This window comes from Ranitomeya variabilis, chromosome 4 (genome assembly GCF_051348905.1).
Source record: "Ranitomeya variabilis isolate aRanVar5 chromosome 4, aRanVar5.hap1, whole genome shotgun sequence".
NCBI classification, from domain to species: domain Eukaryota; kingdom Metazoa; phylum Chordata; class Amphibia; order Anura; family Dendrobatidae; genus Ranitomeya; species Ranitomeya variabilis.
This window is the reverse complement of record NC_135235.1, coordinates 511767460-511785567: the sequence shown is the minus strand read 5'-3', so window position 1 is coordinate 511785567 and position 18108 is coordinate 511767460. Positions and strand designations below refer to the sequence as shown.

At 41.7% G+C, this 18108-nt stretch overlaps 1 protein-coding gene across 2 annotated transcripts in view; it reads left to right on the top strand.

The window, feature by feature from the left end:
* Positions 1-18108, top strand: part of MMP24 (matrix metallopeptidase 24) — a 239951-nt gene that overhangs the window by 164008 nt on the left and 57835 nt on the right. For both annotated transcript variants that reach the window (XM_077252106.1, XM_077252105.1), the window contains 3 exons: positions 945-1061; positions 3611-3915; positions 9478-9639. In XM_077252106.1, coding sequence (XP_077108221.1) covers positions 945-1061; positions 3611-3915; positions 9478-9639 — 584 coding nt within the window. The remainder of the gene's footprint in view (positions 1-944; positions 1062-3610; positions 3916-9477; positions 9640-18108) is intronic.

Genomic DNA, 18108 nt, shown 5'->3' with positions numbered 1-18108 from the left:
GCGGCGGAGACTCAGCGCTGTACCCTAGAAGGGTGAGTAAATCACTTTGTTTTTTACAACAAACTTTGCCTGATGGCATAACTTTCCTGAAAGTGGAAAACCCCTTTAACTCATTCTAGAGTTTATTACATACCGCCATACATACAGGCTGTAGAAGGCAACACATTGGATACTACTGCAGCATCTTTTTAGACAAAAATATATACCGTAAATTTCAACAACAAAAAAGTCAAATGTGCATCAGTTCTTTACATTTTTCCTTTTTAAATTGGTAAAGCATATTAGATTAAAAAACGGCAGATAATCTACTATAGCTGAGGGTTCTCGCAGTGTATTTCCTCATTTCCCATCAAAATACTTCATCTTATAGGGCTGTCTGCTGATAACTATCTCGTATATGGCGATCCTTAGTCTTCCTACCACATCTTAACTAGGGATTCTTAATAAGTAGTGTAACCACTTTCCTTCCGATCTCCATCTATTATTTGTGCTTTACCTTTTGTGTCCTTTAATAAAGTTATAATTGGAATTTTATATGTACCTGCTTTACATGGGAATGGAACATTAGCCATCTTCATACACCTCCAGACTCATATGTTGTGTATAGAATATGCATATTTGTTCCTGGAATAATATATTAAATCAAGCGTCACTTATAGAGTCGGTATTGTGCAGAGTATCTCAGCATTTTCAGTGTTAAACTAGCTTGCTTCATATAGGAAAGGCATTTTTGCCAGAGGTGGAAATTGCTGGTGGCAAGCTATAAAAAATCATGTATTATAATGATCGTCATATAAGGAAAGCATACATTCACTATACAATCCTATAAGGTCTATGTCAGGCAGCTCGTCATAGGGAATGGGAACTTTGATGTATTTCCCGGTCTTGTGAATCAGTGATCACAGTGATGTTTGCTCTTTTTTTCCCATTTAATGATTATGTAGGTGGATGAAAAAGCCTCGCTGCGGGGTACCTGACCTTCCTCACTTAAGCCATAAAAGAAGGAGCAAGAGATATGCACTAACAGGCCAGAAGTGGAGACAGAAACACATCACATACAGGTATGTATTGCTCGTAAAGAGACGAGCACAAAGCTATTGGGGGCCAGTCACATTGGTAGTCACACTTTTTTCAGTTTGCACTTTTTTCATTCTCTACTCTTCCATTGTTATATGGATACAAGCGACATTTATGTTCCATATAACAGCAAGAATTGAAAAGACTGGAAAGAATATTAAAAATACATTGAAAGGAATTTTCTAGGTTTTATGAAGTGAATACCGTTTCTGCATTTCCAAAGGACTTTCACACCATGTTTTAATTGTCTTTATGACAAAACATGATGCATATGTATATATCAATATATTTCACTGCACAACATGCATGGGATACCTGCCCGGAGTACTGACATGTTACTGTTATTAATTAGAAATACTTGGGCATGGACAGCATAATTATAAAAAGAGGTTGTTCACCTTTGAGCACAATGTCTCTTTTTAACTTAAATGCATGTATTTGGGTCTAATGGCTCATACTCATTTGCGAGAAAAACGGACGAGTGCAATCCGATAAAAAAAATCGGACTGCAAGCTAACCAATGTTAATCTATGATTACCTGCTCATTTGCAATTTTTTCTCATCTCAAATCGGGCTGAAAATAATTTGCAGCATGCAAGCTGGGGGCAGATGTTTATAGCTTGGGAAGGGGGTAATAACCATTTAGCTTCGCAGATAATTATTATCAGCTCACAGCTGTATACGTATCCTTTACTTGTTAATAAGGTTATTAAAATGGGGGACCCCCAAAAAATGATGTAGGGTCCCTCTATAATTAATAACCAGCAAAGGCTAGGCAGACGTGTACGGCCTGATATTAATAGCCTTGGAAGGGTCCATGGATATTTGCCCCATGCCAGACTAAAAGTATCATCTCTCAGCCACCCCAGGTGGCACTTAACCTTATTCTTCCCTCTTGCCCTCGTGGGGTGGCAAGTGGGGTGTTATTATCGGGGTTTATGTCACCTTTGTATTGTCAGGTGACATCAAGCCCAGGGGTTAGTAATGGAGAGGTGTCTATAAGATAATCCCATAGTCAAATTGTCAAAAATGACACCCAGAATAAAGTCCTTTATTTGAACAAATGACACAGACTCTTTTATATACTCTAAATTGACCAAAAACACTTATCTCAGCTGAGTGCCTCGAGATAATGTGCTAAAGTTGATCGGACTTCATATCCAATGAACTCTTTTCACATCACTGATGTGTCATCGTGAGCATCAGAAAGTTCTCATGCTCGCAGTGCTGTCATTGGAGTTCAGAACCAATGAACTCAGTTCAAGTCAACGACGTCAGCGCAAACGCCGAACTCCGATGACCTCTCTGACGGTACCGCAAGTGTAAGAGCTTTCTCACGCTTGCAGTGATGTCAGTGGGATAAAACGAGATCTTTGGATATGAGTTCAGCACATCACTGTGAAGCACTGAGCTGAGCAAGCGTACGTAGCTCAGTGTCTCTGCTGGATGGCAGACTGTATAGTCGCATCATGCAACAATGCAGCCTGCCATCTAGATGTAGCAAACCTAGACTCATCGTGGGCCAATTGGAATATTATCTTCTTGGCGGACAGGTAAGGAATGTGGTTGTTTATTATTTTAATCCTTTTACAGGGGACACTGGCTTCAGTGGACTGGGCATAAGGTAAGTATAAGTGTTTTTGGTTAATTAAGAATGTATTAATGGAGAAACCTTCAGTCAGCCAACAATGATGGTCTGACAGGGAGTCTGTATCCCTTTTATCTGTCTTTTTCTGAGCTGACTGATGGTCACAGACCACAGCAAAGTCGAATGTGCAAGAAAATAAAGTGCCTTTATAATGAAACCCATTGCCAAAAAGTATTTTAATTGCTTTTAAGTAAAGGAAACAAATTGTCCCCAAAAGGTGGCCACATACGGAACTCCATAGCATACCCCACATATATGAAAGATATCTCACGAGACATCAGCCCAGAGCACTGACAACTTACTGTTAGGTCACGATCACATGTTCAGTATTAGTTCAGTCTTATTTTCTGAAAACTAAAAGAAATATAAAATGTTAGAAACAAAAATATAAACAGTATTTTTTCACCCTCTTCACATGCGGGTTTACATATTTTTATATTTGTCATCACCTCGTCACTGCGGCACAGCTTTTTTTTTCCGCTCTTTTCAATATTTATTACTTTTTGCTCTACAATTTTGTGTTACTTTTTTAAAGACATGTTGCTTGAATTTTTTTTTACCTATTTTTCTCTTACATATTGCCCTTACACTTATGGATCTAGGTAGACTCAGTGGCATGGCCACTGCGACTACGTAATGCATATGAGCGCGAGCGCTTGGTGTTGAGTCATTGGGATTGCAGAAACGCTATTGTATATTGCCATAAAAGCAAGGCTTTCTGCAATAAGGCCCAATAATGACCATCATTAAAAGGTGTATTGTTAGTAGTTTAGGGGTTAATTCTGTGAAATATAGTAACCTTGTATAGATTAATCCCCCATGTATTTTAGAAGGAGGGTACGTTCTTGGAATTAATTGTATTCCTTATCTTGTCTTCCTTTCCAGCATACACAATTATACTCCTAAAGTAGGAGAACTGGACACTAGAAAAGCAATCCGCCAGGCCTTTGATGTGTGGCAGAAGGTGACTCCTCTCACATTTGAAGAAATCCCCTATCAAGAAATTAAAACGTCACATAAAGAAGCAGACATTATGATATTTTTTGCTTCTGGATTTCACGGGGACAGTTCTCCATTTGACGGGGAGGGTGGATTTTTAGCACATGCCTATTTTCCTGGACCTGGCATAGGGGGAGATACACATTTTGATTCGGATGAGCCATGGACACTTGGGAATTCCAATCATGATGGTGAGTTACCTCTACGGTGCCTAAATGCTTCCAGCATTTGCTGTATTTTCAGGTTTGGCCAAATGACAATGGGTATACATTTTCCTTTAAAATTATTAATGTTCTAGAACTGATAGCATCATAAAGCTGATAGGATCTCAATAAATGCCTCAATATTCCACAAGAAATTGCTGAAAAAAATCCCCAATATGGGTTGTATGAGGTTAGTATAGCATAAGTTGCAACTTAGCCCCATTCACTTTCTAAGGGCATGAACCTTCAGACCCGGCAGAAACATCTGTCACAGGAATACATTATCCAATGTAGATCAGACCAGGCAGAAACAAATTAACTTCATTCTTGCAGAAGAAAAGTCTGGAGGGTGAAGAATGGGCCTAGAGCTAGTGACTGGTATTGTTGACTCTGCATGTCCCAAAATAATACCTGTCAACAGGCTTTTATATATAAAAGAAGTGGTATGGCTATAGGGGCTCATGTACTCCCATACAAACAGTACTTTTTTGTAGTGATCTGAGTTCCTGAGAAATCTTACAAGTGCCCGCAGGGTGTGTCTATGCAGTAGAACTTTTTCCAAGTGTGCTGACATTCCCCCAGTGCACTTTCAGTCTGATTTGCATATGGCTTCCACTCTCGTTTTCTCATGAATGGTACATTGGATCTGTACAATAAAAGTGTACATTTGTATTGGAGTACAAGCGCCTATTTAGCCATACCACTACTTGCATATGTAAAAACCTGTTGCCAAGTTCCCTTTAAGCATAGAGGCCAGTCTCTGATAAGGTTCATGCACAGCTTCATTATGTTTAGCTGGTATGGTCCTGAAATGGAAAGTTGAAGAATCTCAACTCTGTATGTGTTTTTTGAGCTATTAAATGTATTAGTTCTGGGAGCCAATTCAGCATCTTGTTGTAATCAAGAACTTAAAAATGTTGAGGTTCTGGAAAACTGAGAAAGATGCAGAACTTTTATTTATCCAGGAATTTAAGAGGTGGTTACCACCGCTATCGTTTAGGCCTCGATTCATCAAGACCGATGAACGGGCAAGCTGGAGTCAGAGGCGCCTGATTCATTAAAAGGGTTGTCCAGTCTAAATCTGCAAGTCTTCAAAGAAGAGTAGATGCTGCACCAGATCACGCTATTACAAATCCCATGCAAGGAGGGTGGCTTCCCCATAGAAGAGCTTCAGCAGCTGATCGAATGGCTCAAGGTGCTCTGCTTAAATGTAAACAGTTTTTAAAGTATTTGAAAAACTTAAGCGGCACTCACCATTGTGTGCATTGTGCTAGTCCTTTATTCCATCTTAAGGTTACTGAACATAAAAAGTGACGGGCAGGATACAGAGGCCAGGGAGAGGAGGGGGCGAGACCGCAAGTATGTGATTTGCTGACTAAACTAGACTGCACTGAAACTGTATTGAGTGAGGCTGGATACAGTTAGTCAGAATGTGGCCGGAAGTATGCAAATCACATATTTGCAGTCACATGACTGCCTGCTTCTGACACCGGAGAATCCTCTCAGAGCGCACTGCGCGCAATGCAAAGATTCACAAGTCACCAATTACATGGGGACTAGTGATGAGCGAATAGCATTGTTGCTCGGGTCTCCCCGAGAATGCTCGGGTGATCTCTGAGTGTTTGCAGCGCTCGGACATTTAGCTTTCCTCGCCTTATCTACATGATTTACGACTGCTAGCCAGGCTGAATACATGTGAGGATGGCCTGTTTGTTAGGGAATTCCCACATGTATTCAGGCTGTCCAGCAGCTGTAAATCATGCAGCTGAGGCGAGGAAAACTAAATGTTCGAGCACTAACAAATACTCGGAGGTCACCCGAGCGTGCTCGGGGAGACCCGAGCAACAATGCTATTCGCTCCTCACTAATAGGGACTGAAGACTTGTAGTTTAAGACAGAACACCTTTAATGAATCAGGAGTATCTATGAAGTGATGTGCGCCTCGCCATGAATCTTACTCAAGTCAGAGACTGAAAAAAATGATTTCTGTCATAAGGTATGCTGTATCTAGTTGTGTAATGTTGCAAAACTATTTTATGATGTGGATTTGCAAATTTTGGTGTTTGTGTGCCAGTTTCACCCAGCTGCGCCAAAATAAAGAGCTGTGGTGTACCATGCACCTGAAATCTCACTCAAGTCTCTGACCAGAGTAAGATTTGTGGCAAGATTTACTGAGGTGTATGCCACTTGTCAGACGCTCCTGATTCATTGAGAGACATGCGCAGAATTGAGGCCAACATTTATCTAATTTTCATTTTTTTAAGATGATCTAGGTGAAACAATTACTTTGTACAAAGAGCTTTGTGGCTCTTAAACCTATAGTGCTAAGAGGCAGACATTTGCATTTTCCATATTAAATAAGCTGTTGTATGTATTATTTTCTTGTTTATAAAGTAACTTGTTAGTGGTTCTGTTATAAAAGGATCCGTAAATTACTTGCCATGTTATAGTCACTCTTGGCGATAGACTTTGTAATTACATTGCATTCAGAATGTAAATCAAGGAACTCAAAATATCAGGACTTAGACCACTGCAGATTAGGAGGTGAACGGCTGCCATGAATGGTGAGCTGAAATCACCAATATAGGGTCATCAGATGATCACAGTTTAAGGAACCAAAAAGAAACTATTTGGGAAAATAAAAATTGAAGATAGCAAGTGCACAAAAAGTGACTAATGCAGTAATAGTAATAAAACAATATACAAGAGTGTATAACTAAGTAAATTATGACAGGCAAGGGTCTAATACCTGACATAAGGAGAGTTACTGACCCAGGTTCATGCTGGAGATGTGTCTGCACCAACCCTCACTCCAACGCGCATTTCACACAAGCTTCCTCAGAGAGTGAGGATTATACCCGTGCCTGTCATTATTTACTTAGTTATATACTCTTGTCTATTCTTTGACTATTACTGCATTAGTCACTTTTTGTGCACTATAGGGCTTTTTGTGCACCAATATAGGGGTCATTAGATGATCACAAAATCTAGGGAACCAAAAAGAAACTATTTTGAAAAATAAAAAGTGAAGATAGCATGATATAATAAATCCATTTTATTGAAGACATCACATGACAGACAGGATAAAAAGAGTAAAAGTAACATGAATTAAATAAAAGGAGAAGATGAGAGACATCATCAACACAAAATCATGTGTGTAAAATGCCAGGTCAAAGACAAATAAATGTACAAGGTGCAAGAGAACAAAAATTGACTAACGCAGTAATACTAAAAGAATATACAAGAGAATATAACCAAGTAACGACAGGCAAGGGTATAATGAGGAAGCTCATGTGAAACGCGCGTTGGAATGAGGGGCGGCACAGACACAGGTCCATCATGAACCCAGGTCAGTAACTCTCATTATGTCTATTCAGGCATTATTTACTTAGTTATGTGCTCTTGTATATTAGTTTGCTATTGCTATTACTGCATTAGTCACCTTTTGTGCACTTGCACTTTCTAAACTTATTTCTCACTGCATTTAAGGGTTCATACCCGTCAGTGTTAATAAAATCAGTCCAATGTTGTTCCTGAAAAGTCGGACGTGTGTCATGCAAGTGTCGTGCGAGTAGTGTCATGCGTGTACAATGCAATTTTTCTCACCTAGCATCCGTATGCAATGCGATTTGAACATTAGCTTTTACATAGAGTGAATCTCTATGTTATTTAAAGATAGTTTTCTAACAAAATATTCAATACATAGATAGATAAGTAGATAAATAGAAATATGTGCAGGAGATATATAATCATTGCTTTAAGTGTGTAGCTTACGGTACATGTATTTAAGTCTTAAATTAATTAATTAAAGAAAAAATGTGTGGGGTTCCCCAAAATTTAAATAACCAGCTGAGGGACAGCTGCGGGCAGATGGTTATAGCCTGGCAGGGGGGTAATAAACATTGCGCTTCTCAGGCTATTAATATCAGGTCACAGCTGTATACTTAGCCTTTACTGGTTATTAAAATGGGAGACCCCCCAAAAAATGGCATTGGTCCCCCTTATAATTAATATCCAGCAAGGCAAGGTAGACAGCTGCGGGCTGATATTAATAGGCTAGGAAAGGGCCATGGATATTATCCCCCTGCCAGACTAAAAACATCAGCTCTCAGCAGCCCCAGAAATGACACATACATAAGGCTACGTTCACATTTGCGTTGTTGGGCGCAGCGTCGGCGACGCAACGCAAAACGCATGCACAACGCAGTGTTTTGTGACGCATGCGTCCAACGTTACAAAAATTGACACTTCGCTTTTTTTTTTTTTTCAAAAGACGCGTGTGTCGAACAACGCAGGACGACGCAGTCACTTGCGCCCTATGCGTTTTCTATAGACACTAATCGTTATTTTGGCGCATTTACGACGCAAATGCGACGCATGCGTTTTTTTTTAAATTAGGACGCAGGAAAACTGCAACATGTAGCGTCCCCTGCGCCCTGTCTTGTGCGTCTATATGACGCATGCGTCGTAAAACGCTAGAAAACGCATACCGACGCATGTCCATGCGCCCCCCATGTTAAAGATAGGGGCGCATGACGCATGCGTCGGTATGCGTCGACGACGCTGCGCCCAACAACGCAAATGTGAACATAGCCTAAGATGCACCAATTTTGGCACTTAGCCTTCGCTTTTCCCACTTTTTTTTTCCATATCTATGTATCTGTTTGGGTTGAGCTGAATTGCATCTACTATATATCTTTACTTTGGGACATACTCATTCTATTATAGGTTAGAGCACAGAGTCTATACTGCACCTCTATGGCGCAGTGTACACAGATATTCTCCCCTAGAAGAAATTCTCATTTGGAGGATACCTGTATACCATGCAATGCCATGCTGTATGGCATAATTACCTCTACAGCTCTGGCAAAAATGAAGAGACCACCGCATCAAATCCCTGTCATGGGCAGCACAATCTCCAGACCTGAACCCCATTGAAAACCTCTGGAATGTAATCAAGAAGATGATGGATAGTCACAAGCCATCAAACAAAGAAGAACTGCTTACATTTTTGCTCCAGAAGCAGTGTGAAAGACTGGTGGAAAGCATGCCAAAACGCATGAAAGCTGTGATTGAAAATCATGGTTATTCCACAAAATATTGATTTCTGAACTCTTCCTGAGTTAAAACATTATTATTGTTGTTTCTAAATGATTATGAACTTGTTTTCTTTGCATTATTTGAGGTCTGAAAGCACTGTTTTTTTTAATTTTGACCATTTCTCCTTTTCAGAAAAAAAATACAAAAATGTATTGCTTGGAACTTTGGAGACATGTTGTCAGAAGTTTATAGACTAAATGAACAATTCACATTTTACTCAAAAATATACCTATAAAGAAAAAAATCAGACAAACTGAACATTTTGCAGTGGTCTATTAATTTTTGCCAGAGCTGTATGTTCCTCTCACAGCCTTTTTGGCACTATGAACCTGATCTTCTCAAATTTTGGGGCGCATGAGACCGTAGACAATAGTCTGGCCTATCTAACTGGAAACAAATATTTGGTGTCTTATTAAAAAAAAATGTATTATACTTTATTTCACCCCACAGGAAACGATCTTTTTCTAGTTGCTGTTCATGAACTTGGTCATGCCTTGGGCTTAGAACACTCCAACGACCCCAGCGCCATTATGGCACCTTTCTACCAATATATGGAAACACATAATTTCAAGCTTCCCCAAGATGACTTACTGGGAATCCAAAAAATTTACGGTGAGTGTCTGTACTATGTAGTGCAATGAACAGTTAAATGAACTATCATATAATCATGCTTCTGAGAGGGGAGTAAACCATTGATAGCAACTATTAGGTTTTTATAGTTTCAATATTTCTATGAAGTTGATATTGGGGACATCTGTGCTTTTTGACTTAAAGGGGTAGTCACCACCTAGAAATGGGGGTCGCCATCAGTGACGTCTGTTGCGGGGGGGGGGGGGGGGGTTGGGTGGCTTTACTGCGTTCCCTTTGGTAGCCAGGTTTTTCAGGCCCCCTAATGACGTCCTTTTTTCAGCATATCAGCATGCCCTGGGGATTGTCAAACAAAACGTCATCAGAAGTAAAAAATAAGCAGATAGGAAGTTAGTTAGAGTAAACAGAGAACAGGAGTGTATTTTTAATATAAGTATATTAGAAAAGTGTTCAGATTATGAAATTGAATAGATAGACATTGTGGATGAAATTTACCTTTGGTTTCAGAACACCCCTTTAAATAGTACTTGAATATGGACATCTGTGTTTTAACAGCACTAGCGGTCTCTCACAGATAGGGTTTTACCTTAATGCTTAAGGTAGATAAGCCGAATATACCCGTAATATCTGTGATTATCCTCAGGATAGGCAATATCATGTCTCTAGCTACACTTTTTGGAAGCGTCATGGACTAGTTCTTTAAGAGAATTACATTTTTTTACATTGGTGAAAGCCAGTAGGCTGGGACACCAATCCGGAGTTGTAATTCTTTAGCTTTGGTGATGGACATATGTCACTGAAGACACAGCCAGAATAAAGTCCTTTAATTGAAATAATAATAACACAGACTCCGTTAATAGATCTTAATTAAACCATACTTACTGCATCGCCTAATTCCACCAAAGCCCTCGATCTCCTGGAAGAGAAATAAAATAAAAAAAGCAATAATATCCTTATCTGTCCGCCGAGAAGATATACATACTGTCCCACGACGAGTCCAGCTCTGCTACTTCTGGATGCCTTTGGCTGAAGGTGGCATTTTGCCACCACTCAGCCTGACATCCAGACACAGCAGAACTTTAAGCTGATGACCGCTGATGACCAGAGATAGCTCGGTCACCGGCGGTCACGTGCATCGCAGTTCTCGCGGTCAGCTGACTGTGAGAACTTGGCAAGTGACCGGAGAGAACCCTGTCCCCGGCGATCACGTGCATGGCAGTTCTCGCAGTCAGCTCAGCTCATCGCGAGGACTGCAGTGTATGCGAGCTTCCAGCTGAAACAAGGTAAGACATTATTTCAATTAGTACACATGCGTAGTAAGCTGCGTTCCCGCACTTAATATGCATGTGACTAAGAAGATAATGCGATTTTACCACATCTAATTAAATCCTATGGGTAATTTACGCTGCGGAGACAGGCGTCTCTGCAACATAAATAGACATGCTGTGGTCTGGAAAGACGCGCCGCATGTCGGTTTACGCAGGGATGCCGCGGGCATCTCTGAACACATAGTGAACATAGTATTTCTTGAAATCCCTGTAACATCTGGACGCTGCGGATTTGACGCTGCGGATGTACACAGCGTTTACTGACTGTGGGAACATACCCTAAGGAATCTTATTGCTTGCTAAATTAATGAGAAGTAAAGATTGATCACCTACCTTTCTGCTAATTTTGTTATAGACTCCCAGAAAATCAGTATGCGACATGCAAGCAAAACCTTTGGCAGGGTGCACTTCACATTGCAGTCACTGGGTAGACATAAGTAGGCACATATAGCATGACATCTACTGACAGAATATTGCAAAATCATGTTTGTTTGTTTTTTAATTCTGGCCATCGCTTGTTACTGATCTTAGTATATGTCAACCAAGAGTAATGGTAAGGGTGGGCAGTAAGTACATGTATGTAATAACACAAAAAATATATATAAAAATGGAGAATCCACTTAAAGAGGTTTCCAAGAGAAGGATTTAGCGTATTTTTCAGACTATAAGACGCACCAGACCATAAGACGCACCTAAGTTTCAGAGGAGGAAATTGGGAAAAAAAATTGAAGCAAAAAATGTGATCAATTCTGTACTTAATATCCCGTATCCTGGTATATATGGTTCCCTCAACTCCATTCTGATACACATGGCCCCCTCATCCCTATCCTGGTATGCATGGTCCCCTTATCCCTATCCTGATATGCATGGATCCCTCATCCCTATCCTGGTATGCATGGATCCCTCATCCCTATCCTGGTATGCATGCCTCCTCATCCCTATCCTGGTGTGTATGGCCCCCTCATCCCTATCCTGGTAGGAATGGTCCCCTTCATCCCTATACTCATCTCTAGCCTAGTATGCAGGGCCGCAATCTCATCTTAGTATGTATGGCCCCATCCCTATCCTGGTATACAGGGCCCCCATCTCATCCTAGTATGCATGGCCCTATCCCTATCCTGGTATGCAAGGCCCATCTCATCCAAGTATGCTTGGCTCTATCCCTATCCTGGTATGCATGGCCCCATCAGAGCACATAAAAAAAAAAAAAAACATTACACTTACCTTCCCGGTGCTCCCGCACAGCGTCCTGCTCTGGTGCCAGCAGCTGCTTTATGCTTGTAAGCAGCGCATGGCAGGGATGTCATGCGCTGCTCACAAGCAGAGCACAGCTGCCGGAATACTCACTGCTCTCCACGCCGGAACTATGTGCGTGGAGGGCAGTGAGTATTCATTGCTGTTAGGTAGAGCGCACACTGTCAGCCGGAGCCTTCCTGCTACTGCCGGCAGTCACATGTGCTGCTACTTAAGGGAAATTAATATTCACCTCTCTCCATGCCCAGAGAGGTAAGTATTAATTTCTCTTAAGTAGCGGCACATGTGACCATCCGGCAGCTGCAGGAAGGCTCCGGCTGTCACTATGAGCGCTACTAAAGGGCAATGAATACTCACTGCTCTCTGTGCGCACAGTCCCTGCGCGGGAAGCAGTAAGGATTCCGGCAGCTGTGCTCTGCTTGTGAGCAGCGCATGGTGTCCCTGCCATGTGCTGCTTTCAAGCATAAAGCAGCTGCTGGCAGCGGAGCAGGACGCTGCGAGGGAGCACCTGGAAGGTAAGTGTAATGGTTTGCTTTTTTAATGTTTTCTGATGTAAACATGCATACCAGGATGGGTGTGGGTGGGGTCCAATCATAAGGATGGGCCATGCATACCAGGAGCGAGGTTGGGGGCCAATCATACCAGAATAAGGATGAGGCGATGCATACCAGGACTGGGATGGGGGCCAACCAGAGCAGGATGGTAAAAAGAAATTAATATTCATTGCATTCCATGCCCATGGATGCAGAATGCAGTGAATATTCATTTCTCTGTAGCAGTGGACGAAGGAGTTAGCTGCAGCCATTGGCTCCAGCCTCCTGTGACCCACTGCTCCGCCGATGCCGCTCCCCCACCCTCCACCACAGCCAGAGCTGGTACATCTGGACTATAAGGTGCACCCCACATTTTACTCCCAATTTTTGGAGGAAAAAAGTGCATCTTATAGTCCGAAAAATACAGTACATTTCAACAACGTTGCTGTGTCTGGTAGTCACTTGAATAAAATGAGACTGAGCATCAGTACCAGATGTGGCCTATAGACAACGGTGGTGCTGTTTTTGCAGAAATAAAAAAAACATTTTTTTCTAATGTTATAAAACCCTATTAGTTTTTTTTCTAAATGCCATACATGTACAGCACAGTATTAGAGTTGTACCCATTTACATTTGCATGACAGTATTAATTGGAGTAAACTTGTATTTTAAGCAAAGGAGGCATTAAATGCATTTCACAAGCACCGTAATAAGTGTCCCAGATGGAAATTTACTGCCAATTTGTATACTGGCTAATGTACACTACTGCATAGCAATGAAACATTTCCAACATGTACGGAGCAAACCACCGAGGGCTGCTGATTGCCATTACTTACTTATTTCATCATCAGTAAATTACAACCTACTTATTTAAATCTTGAAAATTTTATTTATGTGGCCTAGTTGCAATCCTTTTTATGTTTCAAGTCAAATATTGCTTAAATATAAGATATTGCTGACCAAATAAAGAACCTCGTTAATCTAATGTTCCTCTTCTTAGTCATCAGAGTATATATATCACAGTATTGTCCACTATTTTGGAAATATGGTGTGGAGTCTTAGGCTATGTGCACACGTTGAGTATTTGATGCAACATTTCTGCGTCTCTAGGAATTTGTTGGCAGCAAAAATGCTACAAAAAATGTGCTTTTTTATGCGTTTTGTACAGCAAATAATTCTTTTTGGAGCTAATTCAAGATATTTGAAAAAGGGAAAAAATATTTTTGTGGTGTAATTTTCTTGTATCACCTTTTTCATGCTTATTTGCCCCATCCCAGGCAAAAAATAACAACCGTCAAATGCCCCACAAATGGCACTTCATATTTGAAGCACCAGTTCTGGCTCTTAGCCTGGGCTCTTCCAGATGCGCTGGTGCAGTCGCATTGGGGTAATAAGATTAGAGGTTGGTGTCAGCAGCTGTCGCTGACACTAAAGGTACCTTCACACTAAACAACTTTCCAACGAGAACGACAATGATCCGTGACGTTGCAGCGTCCTGGATAGCGATCTCGTTGAGTTTGACACGCAGCAGCGATCTGGATCCCGCTGTGATATCGCTGGTCGGAGCTAGAAGTCCAGAACTTTATTTGGTCGCTAGATCGGCGTGTATTGTCATGTTTGACAGCAAAAGCAACGATGTCAGCAATGTTTTTACATGGAGCATGAACGATAAGTGAGTCGCCGTTACGTCACTGGATCGCCCCTGCATCGTTCTGGAGTTGCTGTGTTTGACGTCTCTACAGCGACCTAACAGCGACGCTCCAGCGATCTAGTTTAGGTCGGATCGTTGTCTATATCGCTGCAGCGTCGCTGTTTGGTTGCTGGGGAGCTGTCTCACAGACCGCTCTCCAGCGACCAACGATGCCGAAGTCCCGGGTAACCAGGGTAAACATTGGGTTACTGAGCGCAGGGCTGCGCTTAGTAACCCGATGTTTACCCTGGTTACCAGTGTAAAATGTAAAAAAACAAACACTACATACTCACCTTCGCGTCCCCTGGCGTCCGCTTCCCTGCACTGACTGAGCGCCGGCCCTAACAGCAGAGCGGTGACGTCACCACTGTGCTGTACTTTTACTTTACGGCCGGCGCTCAGTCAGTGCAGGAAGCGGACGCGAGGGACGTGACGGACATCAGAGGGTGAGTATGTACTGTTTGTTTTACTTTTACGATGGTAACCAGGGTAAACATCGGGTTACTAAGCGCGGCCCTGCGCTTAGTAACCCAATGTTTACCCTGGTTACCATTGTGAAACATCGTTGGCATCGTTGCTTTTGCTGTCAAACACAACGATACACGGCGATCTGACGACCAAATAAAGTTCTGAACTTTAACCAACGACCAGCGATATCACAGCAGGATCCAGATCGCTGCTGCCTGTCAAACACAACGATATCGCTAGCCAGGACGCTGCAACATCACGGATCGCTAGCGACAACGTTTAGTGTGAAGGTACCTTTAGTGTAACGGTACCTTAAGCCCTAGGTTTAGTAATAAAGTGGTATCAGCCTGACACCTCATTACTAAACCTGTAAGCAAAGAGGTAAATAAACACACACACAGAATATACAATAGTAGCATGCTGTGATTGTCCTCGTATTTCAGACGAGACTCGCCAATGTAAGTCAATGGGTGGAAGAAAAACATTGCACGTCAGTCTGACTATGCAAGTGCCATCCGATTTTTACATACCCTTGTCCTTGAAAACCCGACATTTCATCTGTTGCATACTGTAAAATCACAGCGTGACCTGTCCAAATAGAGTAGATATATGCACATAGAATACATAGATATAAAGATGTCAATGACAGCTTATTGTACATGTATTTAATGAATGATTATTTTTCTGAAAAAAATTGTGTTAGCTCCCACATAATTTTCATAACTAACAGAGGGAAAGCCAACAGCTGGGGGCTGATGTTTATAGCCTGGGAAGGGGTAATACCCATGGAGCTTCCCAGGCTATTAATATCAGCTCATAGCTGCATACTTAGCCTTTCCTGGTTATTAAAATGGGGGATCCCCCCCTAAAAAATGGCTAAGGGTCCCCCTATAATTCTAGGCAGACAGCTGTGGGCTTATATTAATAGCTCTTTCCACTTGTCCTGGTGTGGTGGCAAGTGGGGTAATAGTTGGAGGGATGATGTCACCTTTGTATTGTCAGATGACATTAACTTTTCATTTACTTTGAGCACAGGTGCCGGCTGATGACTGCACCCAACAGCCGCCGCCTGCTCCCACTGTAATCAGTGACAGCAGGCATCGGCTGATAGGAGTAGTAGTCTCTCATCAGCTGACGCCGGCGACCTGCCGTAAACGTTTTTACCATAGGTCACAGTCACATCCGACGTACGGCAGATGACTGCATGGGAAACACCTGATATGACATCCATAAAAATGCAAGAAAAAAATCTGCAAATCTGCAAACATTTTTCTTCCTGCATGTTTGCTGCAGATTTGATTGACTCCATTGAAGTCAATGGGTGAAACCAAGCAAGCACCGACAGCGGCGCCATTTTATTGGATAACGATATGGATGTGACCGATCACAGCACTATTTTGTTCGAGACCTAATGTAGGCACCTGCGCAATATTTAAAATAGGGGGCATGTCTCTGACAGATCAGTGACATGTCATTCATAAAGAGAAGGCAGATGAAGGTCCAGAGCACCAAGAAAAGACCCTGCCCACAGTCCTGCCCTGATTTACAAATATTATTATTACCGTATTTATTATTATAGCGCCATTTATTCCATGGCACTTTACATGTGCAGTATCTCACAAACGGAGTACACCCCTCACATTTTTTTCTAAATATTTTATTATATATTTTCATGGGACAAAACTAAAGATTTGACACTTTGATATAATGTAAAGTAGTCAGTGTACATCTTGTATAAATTTGGTGTGCCCTCTAAATATCTTAACGCACAGCCATTAGGGTACGTGCACATGGTCAGTAAACGCTGCAGGTTGGACACTGTACCTCTGCAGCATCCAACCCGCCGTGTCCAGATGTTACAGCATAGGGGATGGGATTTCAAGAAATCCCATGTCCACTATGCATGCACAAAGGCCTGCAGCTTACCTGCAGAGGCGAACATGCAGCGCGTCTTTCCAGACTGCAACATGTCAATTTATCTTGCAGAGACTTGCATCTCCGCAAGATAAATTTCACACATACAATGGATGCGGTGATTCCGCACGGTTCAATGAGCACAAGCGGAATCACCTGCGTTCAAAAGCCATCACGCTTTGGACGCAACGAACATGTGCTGAGTCCAGAGTGCTGCCAATTACTGACCGTGTGCACATACCCTGAATGTCTAAACCGCTGGCAACAAAAGCGAGTACGAAAATGGAAGTCCCATGTCCACTATGTGAATGTTGCTGTAGTGTGCTTGCTTGACCACTGCTCCATTCATTGTCTATGGGTGTTGTGGTCACAGATGAGGACTACCACCTCACTATACCCAAAGAAGTGCATGAAGCTGTGGTCACACATGTCTACTACCTCACCTTCTTCACTTTCCATTGAGGGAAAGGGGATCCAAATTCTCATGGTCAGCTGTGATCCAAGCCTGCTCCAAACATCTGCCTCTGACAGAAGCTGCTTAACCTCTTAAAAGCCGCCGTCATAATGGAACAATCGCGTTATGCTGCCCATCTGGTGCCACTTTTCTGCCAATGGGTTGCCAACCAGGGGCCTGCTGAAGACCCATTTTGCGCCATCTTAGTACTCCCATGAAGCCTAGCTACAGACTTTACCCAGTATTGCAGTGTTAAGAACAAGCAATCAAACTATCACAGGTTCAAGTAAATTATGGGGATGAAAAAAAAGAAAGAAAAATGTTTAATAAAATATATAGTTTGAATCACTCCTCTTTTCCGAGTTCAATAACACAAAAAAGATATTTGGTATTGCTGCTTCCAAAAATATATAAAATTAATTGGCCTGTATGGTACACTCCAAAAAGGGAAAAACCTCAAAACTCCAGAACTGCCATTTTTCGGTTGCCTGCACATCTCTCAAAAATGCAAGAACAGCAGTAAAAACAAAATTGTGAGTCTTGGGAGAAGGGGAGTTAAAAACAGAAGTAGAAAATCTCTGTACAAGTCAGTTGTGGCAGAAGATCATATTTGGAGGCACACATTATTACTACAATGACGCATGAGTACAATTACGTAAATAAGAAATACCAATAAAAGGAAGTGAGTTCTTGCCACCCAGTCAAAGTTTTAATGGGTTCCTACTAAATCTGACGTGGCAGGGTCACTCTCTGTTCAGAGGATGTCCTTTATGTAATAAAGTAAAATGTCATCTTTATTATAATTAATAGAAATCATACAAGGGACGTGATCGTCTTGTCTCCAATTATACC